The 15982-nt window shown below is 34.6% G+C and overlaps 1 protein-coding gene across 4 annotated transcripts in view; it reads right to left on the bottom strand.

Moving 5' to 3' along the window:
* Positions 1-6014, bottom strand: part of LOC133868741 (chlorophyllase-2-like) — a 71407-nt gene extending 65393 nt beyond the window's left edge. For 2 of the 4 annotated variants that reach the window (XM_062305729.1, XM_062305728.1), the window contains exon 1: positions 5584-5897. In XM_062305729.1, coding sequence (XP_062161713.1) covers positions 5584-5874 — 291 coding nt within the window. In that variant the 5' untranslated portion in view covers positions 5875-5897. The other 2 variants (XM_062305730.1, XM_062305727.1) reach the window with 2 other exon arrangements.
* Positions 6015-15982: the final 9968 nt, after the last annotated feature.

Here is a 15982-nt window from a genome sequence, read left to right as displayed (position 1 = left end):
GTGTCCGATTTACACATATGACCCCAATTCGAAAAGCTGTCTTCGGTGCACACATTGTGGCTATCTAACTACGCTTGGTGCGCCTCATTTTGAGCCCAAAATCCATTGTTTTCCATTCAAAAAACCTAATTTTAGATATATATATATATATATATATATATATATATATATATATATATATATTTCATTTATGGTAACTTTTTATTTATTGTTTAAGAGGTGATTCTGAGCCCGATTTGGGCCAGATTTTTGGTAGTCTACTTATTTTATTCTGTATTTCATTTTATTAGGGTTATTAGAGTTTGTTCTTTTTGGTAAAATCCTACTAAAGGTTGAATTTTCAGCTACATTAGCCCAGCTTGTGAGCGTTTTCCAACACCCCTGATTATTGATTTTTTCATTGAAGCCCAGAGATTGTCTCTGTGTTTTGGAATAATTTTCTTTGTTTTTTTCCTTGCAAATTGCCTATTGAATAGCCTGTAGAATAATCACTATTCTCACCAATGCAGTCCTGTACACCCCATTACCGGTTCCTGAAACTTCTTGGCTTAATGTCATCATGGACTTTGTGTTGGGCTTGCCCCGTACCCAATGGGCTTGTGATTCCATTTTAGTTGTGGTTGACAGGTTTTCCAAGATGGCCCATTTTGTAGCTTGCAGGAAGACCATGGATGCTGCTCGAATCACCCGTCTTTACTTCAGGGAGATTGTGCATCTCTATGGTGTTCCTCGATCCATCACTTCAGATCAGGATACCAAATTTATCAGTAGTTTTTGGAGGAGCTTATGGGGAAAATTGGGGACAAAGTTGAATTTTAGCAGTACATACCACCCCCAGACGGATGGTCAGATAGAAGTGGTGAACCGAAGTTTGGGCAACCTTTTGCGGTGTTTAGCAGGGACTAAACTGAAGGAGTGCGATTTAGCCCTACCTCAAGCAAAATTTGCCTACAATAGATCAAAGAGCAGGACCATAGGAATGAGCCCATTCGAGATTGTTTATGGTCAAAATCCATTAGGAGTACTGGACTTAGCTCCTGTCCCATGCGTTGGTCGTTTGAATCCTAAAGTAGATGAGTTGGCTGAACATCTTCGGGGCATCCATGAGCAGGTGAAACTGGCCATTCAGGAGAGAAATGCCAAGTACAAGGCTCGAGCGGACTGTCATCGTCGTCAAGTACTTTTTGATGTTGGTGATTTTGTGTGGGCAATCTTAACTTGTGATCGGTTTCCTAGTGGCGAGTACAATGAGCTTAACGAGTAGAAGATTGGACCTTGTGAGATATTGCAGAAGATCAATGACAACGCCTATAGGTTGTGTTTCCCCAGTCATTTGAAGACTTCTGATGTCTTTAATGTGAAGCACTTGAGTCCTTGTTTTGCGGATTTCAATAACATTGCTGTGAACTTGAGGATGAATTCTTTCTATCCCAGGGTGATTGATGTAGGGGGATCTGAGTCAGACGATGCCGAGTTATCAGATTGCACGTTGATGGCACTGAATTACCTGGAGCGGGCAGATCAGATTAGCGTAAGATTGGCAAGAAATCGTGATCTGGCCTAATTTGGGCAATTTCCGATTGTGCGGCAGTATTTTGGCCATAACTTTGGTTACGGGTATCCGATTTGCACATATGAGCCTAATTCAGGAAGCTCTCTTTGGTGTGCACGTTGTGGCCACCCAGCTACACTCGGTGCGCCTTGTTTTGAGCCCAAAATCTGCTTTTTTGTTTCAAAAAACCTAATTTTAGATTTTTTTTTTTCATTTATGGTAACTTTTCATTTATTGTTTAGGAGGTGATTTTGAGCCCAATTTAGGCCAAATTTCTGGTGGTCTACTTATTTTATTCTGTAATTCGTTTTCTTAGGGTTATTAAGGTTTTGCTATTTTTGGTAAAATTTTACTAAATGTCAAATTTTCAGCTATATTAGCTCGGCTTGTGGGTGTTTTCTAGCACCGTTGATTATTGATATTTTCATTGAAGTTCAGATATTGTCTCTGTATTTGAGATAATTTTCTTTGTTCTTTTCCTTGCAAATTGCCTATAGAATAACCTGCAGAATAATCACTATTCTGTACGGCTTCATATATATATATATATATGTATATATATATATGGAGTATACTATTATGTGGTTTTTGAAAGTGGTCATGAAAGTAGAAAATATATAAGTCACTGGTGGTGAGGATCATTCTCTATTTCATGAGCCAATTCTCTTTGTCAACTTGTCAGCTCGATCATCGTGTCCACCAGCAAAAGTATAGACCCGAAACGCAAATTGGAAAGCCCTCCATAGCAATTTGGCACATCCCTTTGCTCGTGTGTCACTTTTCGGTCCTGGTTCTTTCTTCTTTGACGCGTTTGCTTCCCTCTCCTGTATTATATCCACAAAAAAAAAAAAAAAAAAAAAAAAAAAAAAAAAAAAAAACTCAATCACTACAAAATAAAAAAAAATAAAAAAAAAAAAAGTCGACAATTCATGTAGTTTGAATAGTAAATGACATAAATTTAAATTATCGACCCTATGTTTTATGTTGTTTAGCAAGTGACGTAATAGAACGACAAGAACCAAATTAATAATGTCATTGTTATCGAAACACACAAGTTTCAATAACACGTGAATTTTAAATTTATAACTACTCACAATAAAAAGAATTTTTGTACTATAAAGAGGGTGTCAAACCTCAAGGACTGTGGTGGTTGTTTTTGCTTTATGAAATATTCAGGACTTTATTCAATTTAACTCGGAAAAAATATTTTTTATTTTTAAAACTAAATTAAACTAATGACAAGTAAAGTAAAGATAAAGGTAGAAGGAGAAGTATAGGGAATTGATTTCATCCAAACTCCATACCAATGGTAAATTTGTATCGCACACATGGATTCTTTTTATATGCATAATATAAGTGCGAAATGGTTGTCAATCATACGACGACCTCGACATGAAAATACATTGGTTAGGAAATAATGATAAGGCATTATAGCTTCGCACCAATCGTTATCCACATAGAACTACAGTACAATGAAAAGCATTTAAAATAAAGTATAGGGTTTTTTTTGTCTTTTTGTTGGCTTTAACTATGAGATATTGACATTTTTTTTTGTAGTTTAAAGGGAAACATTGACGACATTGACATAATTGATAGTTTGTGAGGCACATTGACAATGTATGTTGTGGTAGTAGTTTGAGGAGTTTGTGTACTTATTTTAATCATAAAAAAAAAAACAAAAAAGAAAAAAGAAAAAGAAAAAAAAAAAAGAGTGGTTAAGTGGCGCATTGTTTAATTACTAGGTGAAATTAAGCTTTATAAGTAATTCTAAGAAAGCTTCAAATTGACTAGATATTTGACTATAAATTAAATGTTACAACCTCCCAAACCAAAATACAATGTTGTAAATAAATTCTCAGTTGGGTGACTCTTATGTTAATGATCGATGCTTTAGTCAATCATTGGAAACAAATCGTATGGGCTCTCTCGTTCATACTAATCCTATGGTAATCTTGGACGTTTATGGCTAACTTCCAAAACATAATTCAACAATAGTAATTATATAATCCGATCATCTCCAAAGCATGCTTGTTCAAAGAGTAATAGTAGTTTTATTGAAACTCTAGATCTGAATTTCTGCAAGAGCACACATGTTATAAATAATAGAACATTAAATCTATTCTTCGCTTGTGGCAGCCTCTAGAATTAAATTTCGATTCACTCAAGAAATTCAATAGTTTTGAGCTCCACCGGTGCAGTCTCCTGCCCATCTCTTATAGCCATTAAGTCACTGTTATCATCTAGCAGATAGGCTTTCATGAATGCAACAACAATTCCTCCAACAAACCTCCTCATGGGTTCCCTAGACTTCCCACTCTTACACATAATATTTATAGCTATCCCAGCAAGCAACCCGATATCGTCATCTAACATATCACAATGGCCATAGTCCTTCACAAAAAAATGACAAGCCGGTTTCCGACATTCATTGAAGAAATCCTCATGGTTAACTCCCTTAGGAGCAGGAGCAGGAAGAGTAACACAAAATAGAAGAGTATTTCCGATTTCACCCAATTCAGTACCAATGACCATTGCAGGCATGTCAAGGTCAAATGAATGAGGAACATAGGTGAGTACTGGCGGAGGGGTCTGGCAACCTTTGCCTAGTCCATCAACTGGGTCAATGCCTATTAGAGCAGAGAACTTTAGAGAAGTTGCTGCTTTTTCAAGAACAAGTGCAAAAGCGGCCTTGCCTCCACGGCTATGGCCAGCGAGTCCTAGCTTTTTCATATTTGGTTGAACCTGCGGTGGAAGCAAGTAATGGAGTCCCTCGAGTAACCAATTTGTTGTGGCCACTGTGGAGTCAATGTCAACAGTTGCAGATGGTCCAGCCACGGTGTATAACTATTAAATGCAAGGCAGAAATATGTCGTAAGTCAAATTTAGGGTATGTTTGGGTTTGTGATTTTAAAAAGTGTGTAATTTTTAAAAACGTAGTTAAGGGTTTGACTTTTAAAATTGTAGTTTAGCTTTTCAAAATAGTGTGTTTAAAACAGCACCCAATCGGATGCGATTTGAAAATGCAATTTTTTTTTATCCATTTTTAAATCGCAATTTTTTAAAAACGAATTTCTAAACGATACAATTTCTGTAATTGGGTTTAAAATCGCAACATAATAACAATAATTTGCACTATTTTTGTTTTTATTTTCCGGATTTAGTTATATTGGTGCTTTCTTCTCCTTATGGTGGAATTTTCAGAATGCTTAACACAATTATACGTGACTCCTGACTTTGGACCTACTCCCCCACCCCACTCTGAAACCAAAGTGCAAAAAGTGAAAAAAGTTAAAGGGATAACTTCACAAAAAGGAATCGAACTATACGCCGTTTTGAGCAAAGGGTACTGAACTATCAAACGTCTTAAACTAGTGTATCAAGTTTTCAAACGTCTCACTTAAGGGTACTCCGTTAGGATTTTGTGTTAAATTCTGTCAAAATTTCTAAAATATCCTCTTTTTTTTTTCTTTTTTTTTTATACGAAAAAAAAAAGAAGAAAAATACTAGGATTTAGATGTTGGTCAGAATTTAACAGAATTTGTAAAAATACCCATATATGAATCTTTGAAAATTTTTATAATTTTTTTAAAAAATAAAAATAAAAATAGGGGTATTTTAGGAATTTTGACAGAATTTAACAGTAAATCCTAATAGAGTACACTTAAGTGAGACGTTTGAAAAATTAAATAAACTATTTGAGTCATTTGATAATTCAATACCATTTTTTCAAAACAACTTTGTAATGCAACTTAACAGCATTTACTTTTTTATTTTTAGATTCTTGCACAATCATGGATTTCAAATAATGAAGACAAAAACGCCATGTTTGATGTTTGATGTTGAACAAGTATGTCACCACCTCGGGACAGACTAGGCAGCGATTGAATATAAAATTGAAAAAAAAAGCGACAAGGTTATGATGTTCATATATACTTATTGAAACTTATATATATATATAAAGCATTTGGATAAGAAAAATTGTGCATGTGAGAGTGAGAGAGAGAAAGAGAAAGAGAAAGAGAAAGACTAACCTTAGGGGCGATGACAATGAATCCATGAGAAGCGATGTGTTGGATAAGCTGAGAATAAAATGAGTTGGAGAGAAGGTAACCATGGACGAAGACAAGTAGTGGGAATTCACCAGCTTCAGATGGCATGGCAATCAAAAGCTGCTGTGGAGGTGGGATAGGAAGGTTAGACTCAGTCCCAGTTTCTACTGTTCGAAGCACCGTTTCGTACTTCCCTACATCAAAAACATTTTGTGTGGTTTTAGTAGCAGAAGCAGAAGCAGAAGCAGAAACAGAAACAGGAACAGAAGTCATGGCTCTGCAGTATGAAGCTTCAAAGTTACCGCATGTATCAGTTTCAATGTTTTATAGGATCGAGACTTCCTTGTTTGGAATTTTGTAGCCTCGGCCAATGAGGGTTAGATATTTGAACTGGGGTTGTGTTAAACGTGCATGGGACATTGCTTCAAAGTTACTGTCTCAAAGGATAAGTTCGATGCATGTGTAGTGTTTAATTTAAGAATAATGCAGTGGACCCTAGTGTTTTTTTTTTTCTGAAGGAAATGTCTATTCATTCGGATGAATGAATGTCCCTAACATTAATTACTCTAAGCTCAACCTATATAGTTCTATGTCTTATTGGACAAGTTGGCATGTGTGGTATTTATAGGTGTATTTGTGTTGTGTCAAACATGCATGGGATAATATTGCTTTCAAAAAAGCTGTATCAGTTTTCTTTGTCTCATATGATAAAGTTCATTGTGCGATGGCATTTACTATTTAATCTACGAATAATGCGGTGGTCCCCAAAATGTTTATTCATCCGGATGAATAGATGGTCCTATCATTACTCGAGCCGCCTTAGCTGATATAGTTTCTATGTCTTGGAGGATAAGTTCATTGTGTGGTATTTAATTTATGAGTAATGCAATGGTCTCCGCAGTTTTTTTTTTTTTTTTTTTTTTTAAGAGAAAATTTATATTCATTTGGATGAATAAATGGTTTCTATCGTTACTCTAGTCTCATGTTTCATTTTCTATGTCTTATATGATAAGTTTGTTGTGGGATATTGGGAGTGGCCAGGCCACCCCCATATCCCTGGTATGGCTGCCCACCACCCCCGGCCCCTAGAGGTGCACGACAACCCTAGATGCTTCTGGGGTGGCGGCAGCTTTCGGGCCACCCCTAGATACATTTTTGGGTGGCTCGAAGGCCACCGCCAAAAGGGAGACTACCCAACCGGCAGCCATCACCAAATGAGTGGCTGCCCAACTGGCAGCTACCTCTTTTCTATTTTCAAATATATATATATTTTTTTAAAAATAATTTTTAAAGTTTTATTTATTTATATTTTTATAAAATTTATATATTTTTTTTTATTTTGATAAACACATGTCGCCATTTTATTGGTGCTAATGTGACGCCTAATTATGGAATTTGTAAAAATTTTTAACGAAATTTGATTTCAGAAAACGATTTGTAAATTAAGTCAATCACATGTAATAATTTATGCTAACCAGAATGGCTAATGGTGCAATTTGTGATTTAGGTTAACCATATGGGCCAATCATGTAATTTTCTAAAAAAAACAAAAAAACTGCAGTTTTTAGCGTCTTCAAAACCACGCGCGTGAACAGTGAAATAAACTTTATTGACCTTTAGTGAAGGAATCAAATTGAGACTACTGTGAAAGTTAAAGCTTTGGCTGGTGTTGTACAGTTGTAGAGAAAGATTTTACTGGTTAATTTCTTGGAACGTTAAGGTAGATATAGTCTTCAATTCGCATCCTAGTGGGTAGCTAGTTCCACTTGTCATAGGCAAAGTCCAAGGTAATGAGTTTAGAATGTATATATAGGCCCGTTTAATTGGGTCTAAGTTAAATTAGGAAATGGATCAAAAGTCCATTAAACATAAGATAAAAATGTTATTTATTTTTTTAATGAGTAATGATTGAATACCACCCAAAGATACAACTTTTCACCACCTTGCCTATGTGGCAAGGTGGTTCCCACTGTTTTTTGAGTTTTTTTTTTATTTTTTAAAAATAAATTAAGGTAGGGGACCACCTTGCCACATAGACAAGGTGGTAAAAAGTTGTATTTTTAGGTGGTATTCAATCATTACTCTTTTTTAATTATATTTTGAATGTAATATATATGTAATAAGTAATTAGTGAAACATTAATCAAAGTTAGATGAGAGAGCAAACTTTTTTTAGAATTAAAAGGACTGAACCGTACGTATTAGGAATTATTATAATTTTATGAATGATATTTTTGTCATCGAGGGAAATTGACAGTTTTTGGTAATTTATAAGGGACATTGACATAATTGATGGTTTAGGGGGATATTGACAATGTGGTAATAGTTTGAATAAAATATGTGTATTTTTATCTTGTTTTAATGAATAAACTTAGCAGACATGTCGGTTTTAAAGTTCAGGCAAAATTGAGAAATGCTTGGTTGTACACTTCCATCTCACCATTGTCTACGTGAACCAATAATGCTGTTAAAAAAACCAGAGTGTAGCGCCTCAAATTTTAAGTCATAAAATAAAATATCTTAAATTAGAATTTAAGACTAAGTAAAATAGACAAGTCTAGAGTTGACACAATACTTTATCTCCAATAAATTAATAAGGTTATATGAATATTTATTAAAATAAATATTCCGTAGTCTTATTAATTATAAACCATGGTTTTATAAATAAAGAATAATATTATTAGACTCTAATAATATTATTGAGTTGTTAAATAGACAGACTTAAATATTTAGTGAGCTAATTAATAATATTATTGGTAAATAATATTATTATATAATATTTATTGTTTATATATTAATTGGTGCGATATATATATTTGATATATATAATATTTGTTGTGTTATAATATTATTGGTACAATAATATTATTAATGGAATAATATTAACAATGAAACGAACTAGACTCAAAACGGACTTAGATTTTAATCTTAATAAGTTAGATTAAAACAGTAAAGACTCGATGTGAAGATATTTATAAAAAAAATATCTACAGTAAAAATGTAATTAGTAAGTTTTAAATAAATATTTACCGATTAATTCAGGTTAAATTAACTAAGATAAAACTTAATCATAGGTAAATCAAAATATTTACCAATATTATATGAGTTGTATAAAATTTTATACAAACAGATTTGTATAAAATATCTGTCCATGACTGACAAAATAGGACGTAATCATGAACATAAAATATGTCCAATTGCCAAGAGCTTCCACCGGTGCCTAAATCATTGTCCTTGAGTGGCTCCTTTTGTCTTCAACTTCAAAGCTTTCCAGCTGCTGGTAGGGCTAACATGTACAGCCTGACATGTTCATGGGCGGGGATGGTGTGCAAAAGAATCTGGTGTGACACTTCAGTGGAAGAGGAATATTATAGAGGGACACTAAAGTCAATCAATAATTGATGGTAGTAGATGTTTATGCATATATATGTCTTAGTACATGGTCCTTAGCAAAGTCACAAAGTTCAGATCATGTCGAAATATGAATATTTTTATGTTCACTAATTTTATGTTTAATTTGTGTTATTTTTACGGGTCACACAATAAATTAAACCAACACTAGAATTTCATTGATTTCATTATAGAAAGTTGTTTTTACAATATATTCATTGGTCTTTTTATAGCAGCAACCTAGAGCTCCTGAAGATGGAAACTAGAACCTAAAAAATAATTAAATCATCTAAAAAGGAAAAAACTACAAAATCTTAAATCTTAAAGGCAACAAAATGAATTAAAGATGAAAAATTCAAATAAACAATTGTAAATCAAATATGGATGACAATCGGTTGGGATCATGATTCCATGTCAAAATCCTTTATTTGTATGTTAAGTCTCGGCAATTGCTCTAAAAACTTCTGGTCGCACCATGCTCAAATGGGATTCCAAATTAAAAATCGGTTGGGTCTCGAAATTGAAGAAAACAATCCCTTTGTTTTTTTTTTTTTTTTTTTTAATATACTTCCATTGTTTATTTATTTGCACCCTTAGAATAGGGGGTCGCCATCCTATATCACTAAGAGCACTAGTAGCAAATGCCCTACAAGTGATTCTATTCCCTAAAATAGAAAAAATATGGAAAAAAAATTACCAAAAAACGCATCACAACAAATGCCCTATTTTACATATTCATCCTTGGGTAGCTACATTGCTACCCAATGCCCAATGCTTAATATAATGATAAAAAATAACGCTCTCTCTCCTCTCACGCGTCCTTTTATTTTGAATCACTTTTTATCCCTTTTTTTTTTTTTTTTTTTTTTTTTTTTTTTCACCCTTACGCTTTGCTTCATCTTCCTTTCTATTCTGAATCTCCATACCCCCCCCCCTCTCTCTCTCTCTCTCTCTCTCTCTCTCTCTCTCTCTTTCTCTCAATTTTTGCTTCCTTTTGGTATACACTCTTTGGAGCACCAGATCAAGGGCTAGCCTTGGACAATGCTGCTGCCGCTGCCGACCAGCTCACCGAACCAGAACAGAGGAAAACTTGGGCCTTGGATTTGTGTTGTCTTGTGCCAATTTAGATTTCATTGCTCTTAATCTCTCTGTTTGGAGAGAGAAAAAAAAATATGAAAAATGGTTGAAAAGCAAAATCGTCTCTTTGTCTCTCCTTGCTCTTTGCCTCTCTGTGTTGTCTTGTTCCAATTGCCAATTGCCAATTGCCATTTGCCAGTGTTTTGTTGAAGAAGAAGATGAAGAGTGGGGGTTGGAAGGGACAAAGATGGACGTTGATGAGAGAGAGAGAATTAATTGAGAAAAAATAAAACTTGCTTTTGGAATAAAGTTAAAAAATTAAATATTAAAAGAAGATCAGAAAATATTATTTTAATATATAGGGAAAGATAAAGGGGAGCTGTTGTGAAGTGTATTTGAATAGGGAAAGAAAAAGTGGTTTGATTCTGTAAATTTTCTTTAAATTAAAAAAAATAGTTGAGAATCTGCTGCTAGTGCACTAAGCAATTTTGCTGCTATTATTAAGCTAAGCAATTCCTTCAAATCAGTCTATTGATTTGAAATCTATCCTTAAAGTACGTAATTTTTAAGAGCATTTTTAATTTAACTGGAAGTCTAGTATTAGGGTTATCAAACATTACCTCTCCTTTTCTCTTTTTCTAATTAACATTAATTACATTTCCTCTCATTCTTCTTTTCACAATTATATACGAATTCACACGAACACTCCAAAGCATAGCACTTTTAACCTGGATGGGTACCCTGATAGTGGTATATTTCCAAGACTAAAAATTAATTAAAAAAGGTCCCATTCCAGTGTCACAATTTATGTGATGACCACGTTTGAAAGAGTCATACGTGGTTAGTGAAAGCTTCTGGACAGCTTTAGCTTCTTCTGAATGTCTTAATTAGGGCATATAATATCTATCTGAAGATTCTTGTTTTTCTTTTTTTCAAAAGTTTATAATAGAAATTCATATCTTGATTACGTACACGATCAGAAGCTGTCCTCTAAATCTTTATCAAGATGATTTAAACAGGATTTGAACTTGTTGCCAAATGACAAATATGATCAGTCACATGACATTAACAAGGCACATCGAGGGAAAAGATCGAATCTCATCGAAATTTGGCTTGCTTCTTTTTTTATTCAAAATCCGTACACATTTTAGGATAAAGTTTTTTTCCAATTTCGGAGGAAATAGACGTTTGTCCTTAAAATATGTGACAATTCTTACGGCTCGGTTTCTTACACCTTTTTTTAGAAGGTGTTCGGGTGTAACATAAAGATAAAAATAGTTATATACAAGTGTTTTGAAAACAGAAAACAAAAAAGATGATAAAAAAGGGTTAACAAATAAAGCGGTGGGTTTCACTAGATCAATTATTGATCAAATCCTCTTAACAAAGACGGCCTAAAGTAGGGAGTTAACTCCCTTAGGAGCAGGAGCAGGAAGAGTAACACAAAATAGAAGAGTATTTCCCATTTCACCCAATTCTGTACCAATGACCATTGCAGGCATGTAAAGGTCAAATGAATGAGCTAGGAACATAGGTGAGTACTGGCGGAGGGGTCTGTAAACCTTTGCCTAGTCCATCAACTGGGTCAATGCCTATTAGAGCATAGAACTTTAGAGAAGTTGCTGCTTTTTCAAGAACAAGTGCAAAAGCGGCCTTGTCCACGGCTATGGCCAGCGACTGCGAGTCCTAGCTTTTTCATATTTGGCTGAACCTGCGATGGAAGCAAGTAATGGAGTCCCTCGGGTAACCAATTTGTTGTGGCCACTGTACGTGGAGTTAACGTCAACAGTTGCAGATGGTCCAGCCACGGTGTATTACTTCTAAATAATGCAAAGCAGAAATATGTCGTCGGATATGTTTGGCTTGCTATTTTAAATAGTTTGTAATTTTTAAAAATGTAGTTAAGGGTATGACTTTTAAAATCGTAGTTTAACTTTTTAAAATAGTGTGTTTAAAACCGCACCCAATCGCATGCGATTTGAAAACGCAGTTTTTTTATTCGTTTTCAAATCGCAATTTTTTAAAAACATACTTCCAAACGATATAATTTCTGTAATTTGGTTTAAAATCGAACATAATAACAATAATTTCCACTATTTTTATTTTTATTTCCCGGATTTAGTTATATTGGTGCTTTCTTCTCCTCGTGGTGGAATTTTTAGAATGCTTAACAAGATTATACATGACTCCTGAGTTTGGACCTACTCCCCTGCCCCTCTCTGAAACCAAAATGCAACAAGCGAAAAAAAAGTTAAAGAGGTAACTTCGTAAAAGAAAATCGAATTATACACCATTTTAAGAAAATAGTACTAAATTATCAAACGTCTCAAATTAGTATATCAAGTTTCCAAACGTCTCACTTAAGGGTACTCTGTTAGGATTTGCTGTTAAATCCTGCCAAAATTTTTAAAAAAATTCATTTTTTTTTTTACGAAAAAAAAAAGATGCTAAGATTTAGATGTTGGTCAAAATTTAACGGAATTTGTAAAAATATCACTGCCTGAATCTTTGAAAATTTTTATAATTTTTTTTCAAAAAAATTAAAAACAGGATATTTTAGGAATTTTAATAGGATTTAATAGTAAATCTTAATGGAGTACCCTAAAGTGAGATATTTAGAAACTTGAATACGCTAGTTTGAAACGATCGATAATTCAGTACTTTTTTTCAAAATGAAGTATAGTTCAATACCCTTTAATTTGTGATGTTATCCCAAAGTTAAAAGAGGAAAATATAAAAAAGAGAGAAAACAAGAGTATGTATCATGTGGTATATGTGTGAATGTGAACAACTGGAGGAAGTAACTCGAGGCAAACTTTTCTAGCAAGTAAAGAAATTAAGGAGACTTATCTGCAGCATGGATTGTCGTTAAAAGAGTAGTCAAAATTAGTATAAAGTTGGTATTTATAAAGATAAACTCACACTAATTTATTGCTTTACAACAAGTAATATTGAAGTGTATGTTCTTGTTCAAAATTCCACATGCACGCCTACGTGGCAAGAGCACTAATGACTCACTTGGCAGGAAGAACTGGAGTTTGGCTGGATCTGGATCCCTTCAAATTTAAAAAAATTTGAGTTTCTTAAATTTTAAAATCCTGTCCCTTGATTAGATCTATAGGTCTAAAACATATATATCTTGAGTTTTGTCTTATCGAGGAAGATTAAGTCCGCATTTTTTGTTGGTTAACCCAAAACGTGTCTTAGTTTCTCTCCCCCAAATTTTTATGATTCGTGATTGGGGGACCTCTACGAGCATTAGTAGCAGTCTCCCTATATTAGTTCTATTCCCAAAATTTAGGGAAAATTTCACAAAAAAAATTCCACAATAGTCACCCTAAATTTAGATAATTCGGTTGGGTAGCAACAGTGCTACTCAATACACTGGGTAGCAACAGTGCTACCCAATACACTGGGTAGCACTGTAGCTACCCAATCCATTATTATATTCACACAAACTTTGCAAGACTACAACGCATGTCCTCTCTCCTAGCGCTTCTCTCTCCTCCCTCACGGACGCTCGTGCGACTTCTTCTGCCACCACCGCCATACCCACCTTCGCTACCTCCTCGCCCACCGCATCTCCCACCACGAACTCGATCTGGTACTCCAAAGCCTCGCCCACACCTAGGATATGAAAGCCCCCTGTGCGTATCAAGGATTGGTGCACAAATAGGTCGTCCCCTCCGTCATCGGGGGTTATGAACCCAAACCCCTTCTGATCATTGAACTACTTCACCGTCCCGCTCAGCCTCTCGCTCATCTCTCTCAAAAAATCTAAAGAAACTCTCTCTCTCTCTCTCTCTCTTCCTCCTTGCGACTATGTGTGGACTTTGGCGTTACAGGTGTGGGACTGCTAGGATCAGCCAAACAAAATTACTTGGTGCGGCCGTATGATCCGTGAGGAGGGAGAGGACTGCCAGGATCAGACGAAGAGGTCGGTGTCGTTAGTGAATCCCGAAGAAGACAATGGCAGCAAGAGAGAGAAGACGAGAGAGTAAGAGAGAAGAAAGAAATGAGTAAAAAAAATAAAAGTAGGAAAGAGAAAAAAGAATAAAATAAGAGTAATAAATAATATTTAATTGATATAGGGAAATATAAGGGAATATATTATGAAATGTTTTTTTAAGGAAAGTAAAAAGTAGTTTTGTTTCCTAAATATAGAGAAAATGGTTGGGAGACTGTTGCTAGTGCTCTAAGAGTATTCACAGTAGCTTCTCTAAAGGGGATTTGTTCCCTAAGTTTTAGGGAAACTTTCAAAAAAGTTATAAAAATCCCTCCACGGCAGCTTCCCTAAAATTTTCGTTTCCCTGGGAAGTGAATAGTGCTTCCTAATGCATTGGGAAGCATTATTCACTTCCCATTCAATTGTTTATTCACAAAATATAGTTAAAGTAGAAGTAAAAAAAAATATTTTAATGATATAGGGAAAAATGAAGGGAAACTGCTGTGGGGTGTTTTTTGATAGGAAAGTAAAAAGTAGTTTTGTTCCTTATATTTAGGAAAAATAGTTGGGAAGCTACTGAAAATGCTCTAACGATTAATGCTCCTCTGGTGTGACAACATCAGTGCACTTGTATTAGCCTCTAATCCAGTGTTTCACGCCAAGACTAAACACATTGAAGTTGACTATCATTTTGTTCGAGAAGAGGTTCTTAATCGTGACATTTTAATCAAGTTTATTTCCACTCACGACCAAGTGGCTGATATCTTTACCAAGGGCTTATCCTCTGTTCGATTCTTTTTTCTTAAATCCAAGCTGACGGTGGTTTCACCACCCATCATCTTGAGGGGGGTTGTTAACGTGTCTAATGGAGTTGTCACAAGCATAGCAACACAATCAACAGCTCCCTCATATTGTGCTAAAGATTATACACGAGATACTACAGATCATGCTGGAAAGTCTTTGACAGCAAGCTTAGTAATCCAAGATAGAAAGAAATCAACCACATCAGGCAAAGTATATGTAGCACTACTCTATTGTGATATCAAACGTAGTCTCAAAGACAAGAGTGATCTCCAAGGCAAGAACAATCACCAAGACCAGCGTGCTACTCAAGATAGAATCAAATGTAGAAGGAAAGTATCACAACATAGAATAGAAAGTCCTAGAGCAAACTCTGCAAGAGCAAATCCTTGCATTCATTGTATTTGTAATTCTCTTATTTTTTCCTTTGTTGTATTTTCTAATTCTCTACGATGGCATTGTATATAAAGCTATGCTCATCACTATTGTAAATTAAGCCTTTTGAATATATCAATACAGAATTTTTCAACCACATCATACACTTTTTTCAACTGTTTTGAAGTCTACCGGAGGGTGGGTAAGGAGTTCACGTATATAATATTGGCCAACAGAGAGCTGGAGTAAAGGCAAACTGGGAGCTTGTTATTGTATGAAGTCTTAGTGTTACAAAAGGTTGAAGAGACTATGTCTGTACTTTAATCTTTTTTAGTGAAGTGTTCTCCTAGGTTTGGTTGTTTCCAGAGTGGTTTTACCTTTAAGGTTTAAAATAGTTTATGCTTCGTAACCAAAATCCTTGTGGTGAATTGTGATTGTGAGTTTATTATGGTTTATGTTTAAACAATAATTTGTGTTTCGTTATTTACTATTTTATTGTGTTTGTTGCCACTGAGGGGTTGTATCTGGTCCTTTCACCATAAGAGGGATAAAATAGTAACAACCTGACAGTTAAGTGAGAGTTTATCCTTAGTAATTTCTGGCAGTTAAGTATGAGAATATACTTATCTATATGAAAAAAGGAAAAGCATAAATATGTGAAAAATGATTTATAAACATGTTAGTATATGTGTTATATGTAATAGAGCATGAGATAATATGTGTAGTTTATGTTTTAATATGATGTTCATCATTATAATGCTGTTAACCATTTTATTGCTCTATATTATGGTAT

This window comes from Alnus glutinosa, chromosome 5 (assembly GCF_958979055.1).
Source record: "Alnus glutinosa chromosome 5, dhAlnGlut1.1, whole genome shotgun sequence".
NCBI lineage: Eukaryota > Viridiplantae > Streptophyta > Magnoliopsida > Fagales > Betulaceae > Alnus > Alnus glutinosa.
Note: the sequence above shows the minus strand (reverse complement) of the source record. Positions and strands in the feature narration are given on the sequence as shown.